Source organism: Tachysurus fulvidraco, chromosome 1, assembly GCF_022655615.1.
Source record: "Tachysurus fulvidraco isolate hzauxx_2018 chromosome 1, HZAU_PFXX_2.0, whole genome shotgun sequence".
In the NCBI taxonomy this organism is placed as follows: Eukaryota; Metazoa; Chordata; class Actinopteri; order Siluriformes; family Bagridae; genus Tachysurus; species Tachysurus fulvidraco.
The window spans coordinates 40102826-40121617 of record NC_062518.1 but is presented as its reverse complement, the minus strand read 5'-3'; the positions used below and the strand labels follow the sequence as shown (position 1 = coordinate 40121617).

General features: G+C 37.1%; 2 protein-coding genes across 3 annotated transcripts in view; both read right to left on the bottom strand.

Annotated features, from left to right (window-relative positions):
• The window catches only part of LOC113663000 (Fc receptor-like protein 5), a 161442-nt gene that overhangs the window by 78247 nt on the left and 64403 nt on the right, over positions 1 to 18792 (bottom strand). The window lies entirely within an intron of this gene.
• The window catches only part of LOC125145559 (Fc receptor-like protein 2), a 91364-nt gene continuing 78061 nt past the window's right edge, over positions 5490 to 18792 (bottom strand). The window contains exon 11 of the mRNA XM_047818923.1: positions 5490 to 5868. Coding sequence (XP_047674879.1) covers positions 5823 to 5868 — 46 coding nt within the window. The 3' untranslated portion in view covers positions 5490 to 5822. The remainder of the gene's footprint in view (positions 5869 to 18792) is intronic.

Here is an 18792-nt window from a genome sequence, read left to right as displayed (position 1 = left end):
ATACCTGGCAATAAAACGCTTTCTGATTCTGATGTACTCCACCCCCCACCCCCCACACACACTTAAACATACCACATCATCAGCATAACCACTTAACCTTTAGCCTTTGAATTCATGTTATGTTTATTTATGTAAATAATACATTTTAACAGTTAGCTGTATTCATTAAGAAAATTGAAAATGTACTGAATTTAAAAAAAAAAAAAAAAAAAAAAAAGAACAGAGAAAGGAAAGATGGCTGCTGATGGCGTTCCGGGAACAGACTCTAATCTGGACCTCAATTCATGGAGCGTCTGCGAGTTACACGCCAAACTGGCAAAGATTGGATTGCCGGTTATGGGTGAGAAAAACGTGCTAATCTAAATACAACTCAGGCGTTAGCACAGCGGCTTGAACTAACAAAAACAGCTGCAGTTTTGTGTTACTTAATAATTTTTCTCGTCACAAAATACTTTGGCTGCATGCACCACTCACAAATTTAAAGTATTGTTTCAATAATAATGAAGCCTGAATCTGATGTAAATGAATGACGCTGTCCGCCATATTTGTAAATAGCAAACAGGGGGATAAAGCTAATGTTGAGCTACAGAGCTACTGGGTCATTTACTCAATCTTTCAGTAACATGTTTAATCATACATTCAACTCAATTTCGTGTCTGATGTGTTCGCATATACTGGAGGATTTATTAAAAATATATACGTGTATTTATTTTCCTGTATAAACGCTGAAAATGTCCTGTGTTCTGTTCTTTCTCTAGGCCCAAGAGAAGAGTTAATAGACAGACTGAAATCCTACATGATGCAGGTAACATTTCAGAAAGCTTTATTTCATACAGAAATATATTTGATACACTGCAAGTTTGACATCAAATAACAAAGGATTTAGCATCTGTATGTCTAAATATGAGTTGTACGTGTGTGAGAAACTAAAAGGAGAAAATTAACATGAAAAAAATAATCATAAAGGTGTAAGTATATAAGAACAAAATCACATTATTGTGGTTTGGCTCCCACTGGATTTGTTCTGAGCAAATGTTTTTTTTTTGTTGGTCTACAAACAGCATTTTAACATAATCCCCGTTTTGGATGTCCAAGTGACTAAGGGCTGTGTGATGGAGGTGTGCAATGGTGTCCTCACTGGAACGGTTGAGACCAGTCTTTTGAAGCACTTCATTACTATGGAGTTCAGGGCTACTGGACAGATTCCACATACTGAAATTAATAGATCACCACACACAGCTATCTCAAATGAATATGCTCTAAAAACTAGATCAAATACAGGTTTTATTAAGTTAATAAATAAATATATTTTTTACGGTGCAAAAACAATATAAGTAAAGTTTACTTTCACTGTTCAACATAAGTCCTAAGAGGCCATGCATTGTTATAACGAGATGACGAGAACAGAAGAAAGAAAAATATTAATAGTCCATGGCATCTTAGGTGTGAAGAGGCTAAAAGAAAATAATGCTTTCATTTTGGTCTTAGAGTCTTGATGGTCCCCGTAAAACCCTGTATATATTTACACTGCAGTTTCTAACGTGGTCATTAAAAGACCTGCTTCTTTAATCACTCTTTATAAATAAACTATGTCACATTTTCATAAAGTTACATTTAAGCATCTAACCCAAAAATAAAGAGGACTAAACATAAAAACTGGTACTAAATGGGTATAAACAAAGCCTTCTAGCAAAATTACATATTTGAACCGACTCTCTCGAAAAACGGTTCAATTATTTGAAACACTACTGAACAGCGACAATTTCTGGATTTACACATTGATGACACACAACGAGGCAATGTATTATATATTTACAGTAATCTCTCTTCTTTAGAACATAGGTAGATAAGAAATGCACACTGAAAACAGTTTAAATTGCATATTATTTATTCAAAAGGAACATTGTGCAAAAGCCTTTTTTTAAGGAAAGACAGAAAGCCATTGAAACTTTAAAACTATAATATCAGAGAGTTTTGACAGACCTGATCTGCATTATAGTTAAAACCTGTTACCTGTCGCCCCCCCATTTTCATGATTTTCGCCTAGATGACATACCCACATAAAAAGTGGTACAGCTCCCATATACTTTGACACACAGAGGTGAGCTTGGTCTCATTGGAAAGAAGAGAGTCTCTAGTTTCCGACACAAGTATCAGCTTGATTCTAAGCCTTACTGACACAGAGTTATAGAGGCTAGAATGGAGGATTTTTATTTCCGTCTGAGTTGTTTACCTGATAAACTGATTACATACATTGCTGTATTTAATTCTGGTTGGTAAACAACAACTGAGGGCCATAGCCACATGTCTTGGCTTTCACCAAAAAAAAAATGAAGTCAAAAGACTCAAAAATGGATTTTATATGAATATTTTTCTATGGACATGTCCGTCTGTTCAGGTTTTTCTTGTTTATTTTTTTTACTGTATAACTTTGTATAAAAGGACTGCATGCTTAGTTCAAAAGTCCTATAACAAAGAGAACCCCTCTGCCTATAACTCTGTTTTGAAAAAATGCCTGTAAACTGACACCCTGAGGTGTGAGAGTGTGAAACGTTCGAGAATTGCGCAATAAAGCTGAAAAAAATTAATATGCGCACGCTTATTGCACAGCCCGCCCTCACCAGATGTATTATGTTGCATCTCGTTGGAATCGTCTCCTTATTGGCTAAAGAGCTATGATGCTCGCGAAACATCAAATCGCTACTGGACGGAGCAAATGTCAGTCAAAGGGCGGGTCACCCACATAGCATGGAGAGACCTCATTGGCTTCTTAGCTGCCTATCTCGGCCGCACAGGCACTGGTTGGCTCATGCGAGGGCTTGTTTGCTTCGTCACATCCTCGACTACAAATCTGACGCGTTTTGAAATTTTGGTATGTGTCCAATGAGACGTAGGAGTCCAACAAAGGGCGGAAGTGAAGCTTCGTGTTCAGTTTCCGGTCAAACACATAATTCTTGTGAAGCGAGCAAAGCGTTTTGGATTAAAAGGATTACATTTTCAAGTTTTTTGGACTCTCGGGGATTTTTACAAGCATTTGTTTTGGAAAATACATTAACATTAGTGACAATGTGAAGAAAGGGAAATTTAAAGACCAGCGTTTAAAAGTGAGTAAACAGATCGAACTAGCGCCACCTAGTTCAATTTTCTATCAAATGGTTAAATTACTATAAATCATATTATGCTGTGTGTGTGCGCTTAATAAAATCCTGAGAGTCTAAGCTTTCAAACAATATATAATTTAACCGTGTATTTAGAGGATTTAATGCTTAAAAGTTACAATGAAGTTACAATGAATTTGATGCATTTTCGCCTCCTAGCGGTCGTGGCTCGGTACCGAGACGCAGGCCTCTAACAGGTTAAGATACTGGTGTTGCTTATATAAATGTTTTTTAATAAATTATATATTTTATGTGGCTAAGACTAACTTACTTACTAAGTCCTTATAGCTCTGTCTTTGTTTTATGTAGCACCATGATCCTGGAGAAAGTTGTCTCATTGTACTGCAACATCTATGTATGGATGAAATGACAATAAAACCTTCTTGACTCGTGTCAGGGTATTACATATTATTGTGTGTGTTACAACATCCAACCATTAGGGGGCCCCAGAGAGTGACAGAGGCCAGAGTCGGCAGAGATGCGGAAGTAGAGAGTTCGCGAGACGAAGCACATGTTCAGTGTCGTGTTATATTTATACTTGTATACATGTTCACGAGTAATAAAAGAACCAAACTGGTTAATACCTCCGAGTGGATATATACACAAGACAAATTTACTCTTGACTTGATATATATTTTTTAAATGCCAAACATTTTCATTTTAAATTTCCTGGCAACTTACAGCTGAGACAAGATACAAAAGAGCAGTTAAGGGATGAACAGATGAGTTTTGTTCAAGGTGATGCGATATAAACTCACAACATTCTGATCAATGCAAAGACTGAAGCACTGAGTCACCACTTTCAACACATTTTCTGTAAAAAACAATTTGTAAATTATTGACTATTAATAGAAATGGATGACTATTAAAAGAAATTATTGACTATTAACAGACCTCAAAGGAGGTGTCTTTAATAAGACAAACTGGATGTGTTTTCTTTCCAGCACATGCTAAAAAAAAAAGTCCAACTAGAAAACACTGACTTTGTAGTTGTTGGGTTTTTTTTTTTTTTTTTTGTCTAATCATTTAATCATGAACTATAATGATGAACTAAATGATAAACCTCCTCACCTGTCCTCAGTGATCAGAGTTAGTTAACAATAGAAATGAGTCGGATACTCGGCTGAAACGGAAAAAAGCACTTCTGCCGAGTATTATACGAGTCAATATCTGTGCTCGGATTGAATGAAAATCATCATGTATTGTGTTGCTGTGTCTCGCTCTGCTCACTCACAGTCACACACAGAACAGCTCTCTGTCTCTCCCTCAGTCACTCGGGTTCGCGGGGCTTTTCCGTTAACGTTTAGGGTTTCTTCAGCTTTTTACTTCGGGTTGTAACGTTAATAATACGTACTTACTAACCAGTAGAGTTCTGATAAACGTGGGTTCGTTCAGACGTGGTGCTTGCTTAGTAGAATGCGACTCGCATTGCGTCTCTGCCTGTCGGACATTTTTTTTCTTTTTTAAACCTTCAGCTGTCTCTAACCAGTAACCAGTCACTGAGTGTCTGACACGTGTTTGCTGTATTTCATTAAAAAAAAACATAAAGATAAGTAAGCTAGTGTTATAAATATTACAAATTAATTATTAAGCTATACACACACACACACACACACACACATTTAAAAAAAAATAAAAATAACCAAAAAAATTTAAAAAAAAAAAAAAAAAAAAAAAAAAACACTGATCATAAAAAAATAAAAAAATAAAAAAATAAACTTATGTTGTTCATTACATTTTACTTCATAATTGCACTGCATTGTTTTGTTTTCATTGTTGCAAAACTTGTTCTGTAATATAGTTCGTTTGCTATCGTGATCAAAGCCATTGATCTGAAGCTCAATCCTGATGCTGTCCTGTAAATATTTTTCTAATCCGCAATAAATATAACAATTTCTGATCAACCCATATCTAATGCATGCTTAAAATAACATACAGGTTAAAGACAAGTCCCGCCCACCTCTGGGTTAGGCCCCACCCACTCCGAGTACAGATACAGGTACAGATAATTCATATGGTTTACAGATACAGATACAGATAATGCTGTACTTGCTCATCCCTAGTTAACAATGTACATACTGTAGATGATATTCTGTTTGCCAATGGCATTTGTGCAAAATTTTAATAAGTTTCCTTAATCTATAAAATATTTTATGAAGAGGTGTGAACATCTTATCGTAAGTATTTAAATGTGAGAAATCAAAATTATTTCACAATCCTAAAATCTGATTTTTCTTGTTCACTCCTCTATAACAGCATTCTGGGTGTCTTCATCAGCCCGAACTGTCAAATAAAGAAAACAGTTTTTATTGACAAATGGTGAATGGAATTTATACAATTAGAATTAGAATACAATTCCTAATGATGACTGTTTTCAATGAATGAAAATGCACATGTATTCAAAAAACAAACAAAAAATTACATAAAACTGTCTTTTAATTATCAAAACCAATTTGGAAAGGTTTACTACAAATAGATGAACATCTTGTCATTTAAATCATACAGAAATCACACAATTACATACTCATTTTACTAAACTATATTTCTTAGCATCTGGACTTTAATTATGTATTCATTACTGTAACTGCATTTTAGTGCTTTAATACTGAAAGTGTGTATTGTGGTAATGTAAACTAATAACTAAAGTGTGTATTGTGGTAATGTTCAGGTAAAATGGAAGTACAGACTCAAATCATTTGTCCTGTTACCTCTGAAAATGTTTTTACCTCGAGCTCTGAAACATTTCATTGCCAGAACGATGGTCAGCAGCAGATACACAGAAACTGTCACTAGACTGCTGATCAGTCTGAGCATTGACATTGAAGCTCCTACATGCGATATGATGAGGAGTAAAATATTAATTATAATATTGAGGAGAGTCTAATACAAAGCTCTAATAAATACAAGATTCAAATGAAGATACATATCATACTTAACAGGAAAAAAGACCACAGAGCTGCAGAATCCGACTGTAATTTATATATTAATGTGATTAGTTCTAAAGTATGTACTTTCTATATATATTGAGCTGTATCACACCACATCACTGGATATTTTACTATAATCCCATTCAATTTTATTGCTTTCTAGATTAACTGAATAAATTTTTCCCACCTCTGACTGAAACCCAGCTTTTCAGTGACTCTCCTCTCTCTTGGTGTTTACAGTGGTAGAAACCTTCATCAGACTTTGAGACACTACTGATGGTCATCTCTCCTGTAGTCTGGGAGTGAAGGATAGAATCATCTTTATAGAAATCAACACCAGAGCCTGGGATCTTTTTGTTGCGAAATAAACAGCTCAAAGTTAGATCATGTCCCTCAGTCACAGGATGTACAGGACTGTCCAGGATCACATCACCATCTGTAGGAAAGAGAAGGAAGACACTGAAAATAGAAAGTGTGTAAAATAACGTAATGAATTTAACAGAGCTTCATCAGTGGGAAATATCAGAGAGATTGTATCACAATAATCATTTCTTTACATGAGTTCAGTAGAGTTTAAAAGTGTTATCTCTAGTCCTGTATATTGTAAATCTGTTACAGATGAGAACATTGAAGACTCACAGTGCACTTTGATTTTGACAGGATTACTGCATCCTCCAGAATCAGACTGACACCAATAAACACCAGTGTATGATGTAGAGAGGAAGGTGATGTTACATGTAGATCCTGAAACGGATGAGCAATCAAACAATATCTCAGTGTATCTGTATCCTCTCACTGTCCATCCAGTAGAGTTACTCTGGTCCTCACAGCTCAGTGAGAGAGAGTCAGCAGTAAAGTGTTGAGTTCTGTTCGGTCTGATGATCAGAGACCCTGGAGGAGATTCACCTGAAATAAACAAATAATTAAAGTTTATTATGAAATCATTATATTTAAATATTTAATGATTTACTGTAATGCTCCTGTATATATGCAGTTAATATGTGTAACATTAAGTTAACCCAGGACTAAACCTTTAATTGCTTAAATTGAAGTATTTAGATTCTGTTCACCTGCCTCACACATCTAAGGAGTTTAATACAGGACACAAAATATATATTATTTCATGCTATAGGACACCACAGTTGAATGCTCAAATCAGAATTTCACATTATTTTCACATAAAAGCTCAGTAGTTACAGCTGTAACTATAAATATAGTTATATTAATATGCTTGTTCTAATATGTTATTGTGTCTTTAATAACGGCTCATACATAGAGACTTGTGATGCAGATCTCCAAATAATCTAAGACTAATAATAAACAGATTTAGAAGCAGGTTGTTGTTTAGCAAAGTAAGTTGTGTCAAGAGAGATTAACCACCCTTTGGAGTCGATGAACGCGTATACGCGTTTTGTGGCATAATCTCCTGTTAAGGCCGAAAATAACTTAAATTACACTTTCAGTTTTGATCGTACAGATAAGACCAATACATCAATCGAATCTGTAAAGGGTCTACTTTTATTTGTATACACACATAATAACAACAAAACACTGTGCTTTTGTAGAATAAAGAAAATAAACAGACTGCGTTCTCTGCCATCTCGGTCTCGGTCACCACTCTTCACAGACACATAAATAAAACAACCCGAATCTCAGCGAATACGTGCCTCAAATACAATATAAATATAGGCATAGAAAGCTTGAAATGTCTACTTTTAAATAAATTAATTCAAGTCAAAAACAAATAATCTACTTTTATGGAATCCGTAAGAAAGTAAGGAGTGGTCCGGTTTCTCCTGTTTCGCCTAATTATAGCTAATGTGTTCCCGCCTCCCTCTGAGCGCACTGTTCATATGGAAATGAACTGAGGTGATTCGGTAATCAATCACGTACACGGCCCCGAGACACAGGAATGACTCAGTACATGAAATACGGACCTGTGTGCTTGGAAATGCCTTTGAAAAGGTACAGTATGTGATGTTCACTTGTGTGTTCAGCTGAAAAGAAACTGTTTCCTAGAGTGGCACAAAGATGTATAACTGTTCAATTCAGGGTACTATGTGACAGAGTAGGTTAGTGGGCTTCTACAAAACTTACACCCTTTTTTATCTTGCACTCTTCCTGTTAAGACTGATTATATAAACTCTGAGATTAGAAAATTATCTCACGCAGAAAAATAAAGGCTAACAGTATTAAAGGCTAATAGTATTAAAACAATGGAGGGGAAAAAAAGGAATACGTGATTAGATTTCAGTTTAGAAAAATAAAGTATTATGTATAATTATATAGCATAAAAAACATATAAAGAGTATATCAAACATGAATAATTTATTTAGTAATAACATAATATCTCTGAAAGATGTCAGCACTGATGGGATATAATGTGACTAGTTATTAATATGGAATTATTGCTTGAATTCTTCATAAGTCTACAAAAAAATCAAATTAATCATGTAATTAATTTCTTGACCTACATAAAGCACAAAACATATTCAGAATGTGGTGCACATAAGCAATGTGGTTTATGGCAATTGCAATTAATGGAATAAAAGCTAAAGATGTGTTCATGCACTTGGCAATCATTACCTTACAGATCTGCTGTGAATTTTGGACAGTTGCTTGCCTGTTTTTCAGAGCATAAAGTGTACAGTAGTACAGTATGGTCTACATGCTACATAAACCTCTACAGACCAGGCTGCTTTATAAAAAATAATGTAGCCCCAAACCACCTCGAGATGTGTTTATTTAACTCTTTATTTTTTTTAATAGAATCTCTATTTTGCATTGATTCATTCATTTACACTTATTTACTACAAGTAAACTCAAAAATGTTTTATTTCCTCACCAGTGATCCACAGTGGCTGTGTTTTGCTGTACTGTGTGTGAAAGACTCCTCTCTCAGCTCTACACACATAAACTCCTGTGTGATTCAGAGAAACCGGACTGAGAGTGTAGGAGCCTCCAGATCCTCTGCTGCTGTCTGAGAGGAGCAATGTTCTATAAGTGAGGGAACCCTGGCTGTCTCTGAAGAGAACATCTTTGTACCAGCTGAATGTCCAGCCTGTGGAGGAGTGTTTAACCTCACAGCTTAGAGTCACTGAATCTCCTTCAGTCAGCCAGATCAGTGGAGACACAGTCATTACTGTCTCTGCTACATCTAATGGATAACAAACAAGGAACAAAATCATACAGAGTTTATATATAATTAATGACGAGATAACACAAATTCACACACTCACCTGATGCAGTGAGAGTAACAGTATCACTGATCTCTGAGCTCTGATAGTCACTGTGTCTCCTCCCACTGCAGGTGTATTTACCACTGTGTTCATTTCTAACTGAGCTGAAGCTGAACTCCTGGGTTTTCTGGTCGTGGTAGATTTGGTCATCCTTATACCAGCTGTATGTCCACTCAGTGTCTCCTCCTCCCTGTATTTCACACCTGAGAGTCACAGTCTCTCCTCTGAACACATGTGTGTCAGGCTTTATGGTCACCACAGCTTTAGGACTCTCTGCAGAAAAAATAATCTTATTATTAACACCTCAAAAAAAACACTGCAATAAATACAGTTCTACTGACTGTGGTTAGTCAAATCATTAGTGATGGTGTAGTGTATATGGAATAATATTACCTAAAGTTCATTAAGAAGTGTACTGTAAGTCTTAGCACCGTGTTGTTGTACACATTTTGTTTTAGATATTTATTCTATATCTTTTCCATTACCGAGCCACAATAAGAACATTTTAGATTTTCAATACATTTCCAAAAATACATAAAGACAAAAGTATCATATCATGTAACAAACCATATTTTAGACATTTAATTAAGCTGCTGGGTTTTGACTTTCTAGTCAATTTCCTTATAAAACTCATTATCGTGGTCTGTCCATTCCTAGACCCGTAACAACTGTAGGTGTGACTCCATTATACTATTAATGATATAATGAGACCATTAACGATATAATGAGACCATTATACCAAACAAACTGAAAGCTAATGCTATAGATAATATTTATTTTCTTGATCAGTATTTAGACCGAGACTGACTTATTTTCACCGATCTCTTCTTCAAAATTATCACCCTGCATACTTGATCCCTTACCCACATGTTTCTTTAAACAGATACTACCAGTAGCTATCCAACCTATTATAAAGATAATATTTTTTTTCCCTTAGCACTAGCCATGTGCTAAAATCTTTCAGGCTAGTGTTTACAAACCTTTGAATAAAAAACCTGATCTCAACCAAAGCCATCTGGCCAACTATAGGCCAATACCAATCCTCCCATTTATATCCAAGATCCTAGAAAAGGTTGTAGGTTGTAATCAGGATTTAGGCCCACAGCACAGAGTCAGCACTGGTTAGCGAAAGAGTTAAAGTAAATGACCTGCTACTGGCTTCTAATCAGGGTTGTGTATCTTTGCTAGTCTTACTTGATCTTAGTGCAGCTTTTGATGCCATTGACCATTCTATACTACTTGATAGGCTAGAACATGTTGTTGGTGTTAAAGGGACATCTCTCTCCTGGATCAGGTCTTATTTAACAGATCGATATCAGTTTGTAGATCTAAATGGTGACTACTTAAAACAAACAAAGGTAATGTTTGGTGTTCTGCAAGGTTCTGTTTTAGGCCCATTGATTTTCTCCCTATATATGCTACCCCTTGGTGCAATTATTCGTTATCATGGTATTGGCTTCCACTGTTATGTTTATTTTACACAGATACTGTATACTGTATGTTTCAGCTAAGTCAGATGTAAGTCACCAGCTTAATAAGATTGAAGATTGTGTGAAGGACATTAGACAGGGGATGTTTACTAACTTCCTCCTGCTTAACTCGGATAAGACAGAAGTGCTTTTACTAGGTCCACAGTTTACTAGGTCCACAGATTACTGAGTAACTCTGGATGGTCACTCTATTACATCATTTGCAGCAGTAAAAGACCTCAGTGTGATTATTGAAACCGGTCTCTAATTTGAAGCTCACATAAATAATACTACAAGGGTAGGCTTCTTTCATCTCGGAAATATTACTAAGATAAGAAATATGATGTCATTACATGATGCAGAAACACTAGTTCATGCATGTGTTACCTCTAGGTTGGATTATTGTAATGCTTTACTGTCTGGATGTTCCAGTAGGAGCATAAACAAGCTTCAGTTAGTCCAGAACGCAGCAGCTAGTGTCCTAACTAGAATCAGAAGATATGAACACATCACCCCTTTCTTAACCTCATTGCATTGGCTTTCATTCAAGTTTCGCATTGATTATAAAATACTATCATTGACAATACCTGAGAGATCTTTTGGTTTTTTATGATCCGTCACACCTATTTCGATCAAAAGGTGCAGGCTATTTGTAGTACTTCAAGTACAAAAGGCTACAGCAGGGGGGAGAGCTTTTTCTAACAGTTATGGAACAGACTTCCAATTAGTGTTCGGGACTCAGACACAGTCTCAGTATTTAAGTCCAGGCTAAAAACACATTTGTTAAGTCTAGCTTTTTAGGAATAGCTTTTCTCAGATAAAGGAGTAGATCCAGAGGGTTCATAGGCATAGAGTGTTTGGTGAAATGGGAGGTCTGGATGCTGTTGGCTTACCACACTCGCAGGTCGCTCAGGTTTGCAGACTGTGGAGTGGTGGGATGCTTTACATCTCAGGAAGGCCCTATGTCTGTCACACCTTCTGGCTCTAGTGTTTTGGTTTTACTGTCATAGCTAGTCTTGCCGGAGTCCCTGTGTGCACTTTGCACATAATTTACATTGTCCATATCCTGATCACAGTCATGCCTAACAATTTTTATCTCTCTGTGAAGCTATATATGCCATTCCGGAGCTCCAGGTGTTCCAAGTTCTTGTTCCGATCATCTCTTCTTACGGAGCGACTTCCTCAATCCTGATGTTCTACCGCTAGCTAGAGTCTCATAGACGGTTGTCACTTTGCCAGGGATTGATCTTGCTGGTCAGCCAGTGTCTCATGGAATTGTTGTGGATGAAGCCGCCGGAGACTGTCATGCCTTCTTTTGAACCAATGTTGTGTCAGGTAGCTGCATGGTCTGGTCTTTTTCTGCAATCAGGTCTGTGCTGAGCTCAAAGTTTGTGATGACCCATTGGTTCCTCAGGAGCTCTCGGTTGCACTAATGTAAACTGTTGTAGGTAGGACATTACTTACATTTACACTATCTACTGTAGAGTGTCACCCAAATGAGGATGGGTTCCCTTCTGAGACTGGTTCCTCTCAAGGTTTCTTCCTCATATCATCTTAGGGAGTTTTTCCTTGCCACTGTCACCTCTGGCTTGCTCATTAGGGACAGGGATAGATATATAGTATTTTAAATTTTAGTTTAATCTTATTTACATTCATTTTAAATTTCAATTGTATATATTCACTTATTTATTTTTATTCTTATTTTTTATTCTTCTCATGATTATATATGTATTTCCTTTTTCTCTCTCTTCTGTTTCCATACTTCCGTAAAGCTGCTTTGAGACCATGGGAAATTGTAAAAGCTATACAGTACATATAAAATGAATTGAATTGAATTGAACTGAATTAACATTCTCTCCTCTGAATATCTGTGATTCATTTTCCTGCACAGTCAGAACTGGTTTAATCACTGCTAGAAAAGTCAAAACACAAAATGGCTGTCAATGTAAATTGTCATGACTCAGCCCGGACTTTGGTCAAGTGCATCTGTTTACGTTCTTCGTCACGTGTCTGCTCCGCCTTCGTCTGCTCCTCCCTGTCTACACACCTGTTTCCTATTGTGATTACCCTGTGTATTTAACTGTGCCTCGTTGCCTTGTGCAGCGCAGAATCTACTGTTGTCTTTGTCCTGTCTCTAGTCCGTGTGTTGTTTCATGTCATTTTGTTATTAAACCCTGTTGATTTGGCTATCCTGCGTTTGGGTCCGCTTCCTTACACCGGGTCATGACATAAATATTATAAACTCTGTATAACAATGTACAAACACAATCTTCTCCACTTTAATACAAATCGATCACATACACAACATAAGCAATAAAAATGTACAGAAATCACCTTGAGCTTGTCCAACGTGGATAAATGAATTAAGCACTAAAAAGGGAAGAGAAACAGAGAAATGTTCTATAAAATGTATCACTTATTAAATTTCCTATTTAATTGTAGATTTTATTTGAATAAAATAATATAACCTAACCATGCTCTGACAAGTGATTTTCTGATATATCTGATGACAGTCATGAGACTCTACAGAAACCATGAGCTCATTCTGGTGTGATAAACATCATGATAGCAGCCAGAGATCTTTATTATAAAAACAACAGTTTGAACTTCTATTTTTGTTTGAGTTTGGTGTGTGAGCTCTGCCGTTTTACCTGAAATGGATTACTCTGTAATCTTCTCTTTGAATAAAAGCAAAGACAAGATTTGTTTCATCACATGATTCCACCTTCCACCAAATTATATTATAGTTTAATTTCCACAACAGAGAATATGTAATGCTGAATTTTTCATTTCTTTAAGAAGACAAATAAGAACAATGTTATGTCCTGTAAATAAAAAAATCTCTATGTATAATTTCACTTCATCTATTAGACATGTTTTACCTGTTCCTATAAGATATAATGTTTAAAAACTTTATTTTCACACATTTTACTTTACAGCTCACTACTGTCTCCTGTATAATTGAATCCACTTCTGCTAATCTGAACCTAAATTGCGTCACTTTTTGTCTCATATTACAAAGCTCATGTGAACAAAATGACTGCAGACTGTTTCAAAGCAAGTGAAGAGGAAGTAGTCTATTTTCACTCATTGAATTTACTTTATATGAAAATGTAAATTTATTAATCACCTACATCAATTGCAGTCACTAAATTGTTAATGATTAGGGATTGATGCAATGGACCAGCCACTTTATTGTGGGATATATTGTGAGAAGTTAAGCAGCAGCACATTCACTAAAAACATTAGCAAAAACACAGCAGATTATTCTCTTCTATATGCTCAGACTATCCTATATCCTATATCCTATATTTTTATCCTATATTAATAATCTCTGTACACAGGACATTAGACATCATGTGAACATTTTTAAACCCACCACTCACTCTAATAAAGACACAAAGAAAACATTTTTACTCACAGATCATCATACGGAGTGTCCACAGCTCCATTCTGTCAGACTGATGAATGACGAAATGATCATTGGTTTGTATTTAAAGCATCTACACTTCCTGTCTTCATACACAAAAAGAGAAGCAGAGAAAGATTTCTGTTGTTGTGCAAGTTGGTGTGATATTTTTAAGTGCACTCTGCTTCTATACCACAAAAAAATTCTAGCAACAATTGAAATAATTTGGGAAACATAACTGTATTTAACTGAATGATCTTGTAAAGTTCCTCTGCTACCTCACTCAAATTCATAAATCATCTCAACATGATATAGATGAATCTTTCTGGAAAGTTTTTTTTATCTAATTAGATTGAGGCACGGCTTCGGCTAGTCACATAATGGAGTAGTGAAAAATCATTTTCATTCATTAATGAAGAAGGAAATTTATTTATATTTAAGTTAATTAACTGAATTAGTATGCTGTACAGTGTAGATTTGTACAGTATGTAAATACAACTGTATGATTGATATTCAGGTTCATTCTTTGATGCAGAGACCATGATTATCAAAAATAGCCTAGTGGTTATGAGTCACTAATACTGACTGGTTAATACTCTCTGTTTCCATGAAAGACCAACAGAAACTCACCACAAACACAAAAAGGATATTTACACACACATTTTATATCCATCTTTGTGACCAGAAGGAGATATGATCCTACTGACAGTAGTAGACAGTGTATCATGTTGAATTAATCTTATAAACTGGTAAAAACATCAATAGTATAGTAACATCAATAGAGCTACTGTAAAATCCAACAACTTGTTCTTTCTGACTTTTTTCAATGTGTTTGTATGATATCAGTATGACACTCAGCTGATGCAGCCAGTAAGTTTGCTCTCTACGGTACAGGTGTAAAATTATTTCATGTTGCTGAGGTTCATACAAAAACATTCTCATCAGTCTGAGGGAGAAGAGGTACTGGTGAGCTTTCTTCATCAATTTTCAGTGTGAGTGGTTCAGTGTGTCAGTGTGCTAACCCTCTGCAGTATCAGCTGTGGGAGCTCTCTACCTGAGGGTTTGAAGTGACCATTCAGAGACTTACATGCCACGACTTTTGTATTGACGGTGATGAACTGTGATTCTAGTGTGAGTCACAACCGGTGTTTTGTTGTTTTTTCAGTTGTTTAGTTCTACAGAATATTTAAATAGGTTATGGTATCCAAATATACATAAGTATGTGAGTCATAAGGAACAGCTCACAGACCACATGCTCTAAACAATCCGTAAGCATAGCATCTGATTGGTGCAAGCAGAACAGGATGCTTCTGAGGGAGGGTGTGTCCTGTTTTAGCTTCTGTCTGTAAGCAGGTAGGAACAGGATGGAAGAGTGATCTGATTTGTGAGGGATTTGTAGGCATTCCGAAGATTCCAAAACACAATTCCCTTGTGCGTTGCCTATGATGTGTTAAAGATATTTTGGTGTTACTTTTCTGAGGTTGGCTTAGTTGAAGTCTCTGGTAACGATGAACGCAGCATCAGGGTAAGCAGTGTCCTACTTGGACATGTACCAAACATTGTTTTGAGTGCCTGGTCTGTCAATTTAAGGAGGAAACTTCACAGCGGTAATAATAACTTCTGTGAATTCCCTCAGTAGGCAAGATGGACAATGCAGAAGCATGAAGTCAGAGTAGAAGGACTTGACATAGTGTATGATATTTTGACCAAACCTGAGTTGTTGGCTATACAACACCTACCCTCTGTCTGCCTTTCCCCAGAGAGAGAGAAAAGTCTTATTTCACACTGGGGCAATTAAGTGATATTGTGTTCATTTTAACACTAAATTTAATGTGTCATTTGAAGGTCATTGTAGAGAGGAAATGAGAGAGCCTCTCCACTCTTGATTCACCTCATAGCCTTCTTCACCTCCTCCTTTCTATTCTTTCCTATTGCTCTATAATATTCACTTACTCCCCCCTTCTTTCCCTCTTATTTTCCTCATTCACCAGCTCCTCAAAATACTCCTTCCATCTTCTGTGAACACACTTCTCGCCTGTTAACACCTTTTCATCTCTCTCTTTAATCACCCTTAGTTGTTGCACATCCTTCCCAGCTCTATCTCTCTGTCTCGCGAATCTGTACAAGTTCATAGTGATGACACTATTTTTACTCTAAACATTCCTTGCAAACTCATCCTTCAGAATCACTTTTACACAATTTTTATTTCTTATCCACACCATAATAAAACAGTTTGTATCCCCCTCCAAATATGTTTTGCTCCCCTTCCACCTGGTCTCCTGCAAACACTAGCCCTCACCCATCTGGACAATAAAGACACTTACAGTATGTATGAATGCTGTTCATAGACTTTAGTTCAGCATTCAACAAAATCATCCCTCAGCACCTGATTAGGAAGCTGAGCATGCTGGGATTAAAGACCTCCCTCTGCAACTGGATCCTGGACTTTCTGACTGGGAGACCTCAGTCAGTCCAGATCGGGAACAGCATCTCCAACACTACCACACTGAACACTGGAGCTCCTCAAGGCTGCGTGCTCAGTCCACTGCTGTTCACGCTGCTGACTCACGACTGTGCAGCAATGCACAGATCAAACCATATCATCAAGTTCGCCGTTGACACGACAGTGGTGGGTCTCATAAGCAAGAATGACTAGTCAGCATACAGAGAGTTGGTGCAACAGCTAACTACCTGGTGTAGAACCAACAACCTGTCTCTGAATGTTGATAAAACTAAAGAGTTTCTTGGTGTTCATCTAGCGGAGAACCTCGCCTGGTCACTCAACACCCAGCAAAAAAAGCCCAGCAGTGTCTCTACTTCCTACGAAGGCTGAGAAAGGCACATCTCCCTCCCCCCATCCTGACCATGTTCTACAGAGGGACCATTGAGAGCATTCTGAGCAGCTGCATCACTGTCGGAACTGTTTGATCTCGGATCGAATTACACTAAGTGTAATACTGAGCCCACTACCTCTTCATTGGTTTTGCGATGGTCTATGACATGATGCTAGAGGGTGTATATTGCACAACATGGGCTACATGAAGTTCCAAATGGTAGAACACGCCACTCATAAATGTCAGGACTCCTCTCTCTTTCCAGATTTACTGTATGCACAAGAACCGAAGCAACAGATGATCGTCTGGTAAGAGGCGAACCCTGTGGAACCCTGTGCATGAATGTCACAGCTGATAGCTACCGGGTACTGCCTGAATCTGAGGAGAATGCCAAGCAAAATGGACCTAATGTACGTCCTGGGAGTACCTGATCATTCAGTGAAATTTGCTGATACTGATAAGAGCAGTTAAACATAACTCTGGATTTTCTGTTTTGATGAACAAGATGATGTGGAATAAAACATGACAACTTTTCCACATGTTGGTGTAGATCTTGTGTGGGAGAGCAGAACAGTGAGGTGTTCAATCAGGTAAATTCAGATGGCTGATCCAAAATGTAGCTCGTCCTTAAATAGCCCAACCCAACTTTGTATTAACTGCTACAGGACTGCCTAATGAGCCCATACAGACTGAGGCTTTTGGTGTGATGAGTTCGGGGTAATCAGAACCAATCAACAGCAGGGGCTGAACATCCTTGTAAGCAGCAATATCCTTGAGATGTTTGAACTTTGCTTTCAACATATCCACGAGGCAGGATTGTTTGTCTAGATTCAGCTTCTGAGCAGTAAATCTGTGTGTATTGTATGCCGAATGCTAGGATCAACAGGTGTAGACAGTTCAAATGAAACTGATGCACCTTGAAACTTGACTACTTCCTGTCTGATGGTCCTAAGAGCTAATGATTCGACCACATTTTCCGGCTCAAGGTAATTTACTGCTGTGGGGAGAATTATAGTCCTTTCAGACCCATCATCTAGGATCGCATACTGTATGTATCCAGCTTTCTTCCATTATTATGGAGTCTGACTGGAACCACTTTCAACATAACTCTGCCTGAGTGAGTTACATCATCAAGGTAAACTGTTCTGGGTACTGTATTCATGGTAAGAATGCTCTTGTTGAAAGCGACTGCTGTTTCATGGAGAACTGTTAAATGCTGATCACTACAGAGGGTACAGGGCTTTTTCAGGGTACAGTTAGCAGGCTCATGTCCTCTGCCACACTTCCAACATCTGTTGTTATCCTTTATCCAGGTAGTTATTTGTGATGTGGTGAGTTTACCAAAGTCAGAACAAGAGTTAAGATAATGCATTTGGCATATACAGAAGGGACAGTATTGTTTAAAGCTTTCCCGTTTCTTAACTTTTGTCAGATCCTTCTTTGGTTAGGAACATACATTAGCCGAAGCTTCAGCTGTCTGATCCATGCTATAGTAAATTGTAAACCGTACCTTCAGTGGCTTTAAGGTTGTTGTAGAAATAGGTGAGAATGGAGTTGTGAATTCCCCTTGAACCAAAGCTAAAACTCAAATACACTTTAGGAGACATTCCTTCCCAAGAGCAAAGTGAACAAAAACAAATGAGAAAGCTAAAAAGGAAGCTAAACAGGATAGGAAAGAGGAACAAAAGCAACTGGTGTTTGCTAAAAACCTCTGAAAGCAGAAAACTTAGTTATAGAAATGAAACAAATTAATATG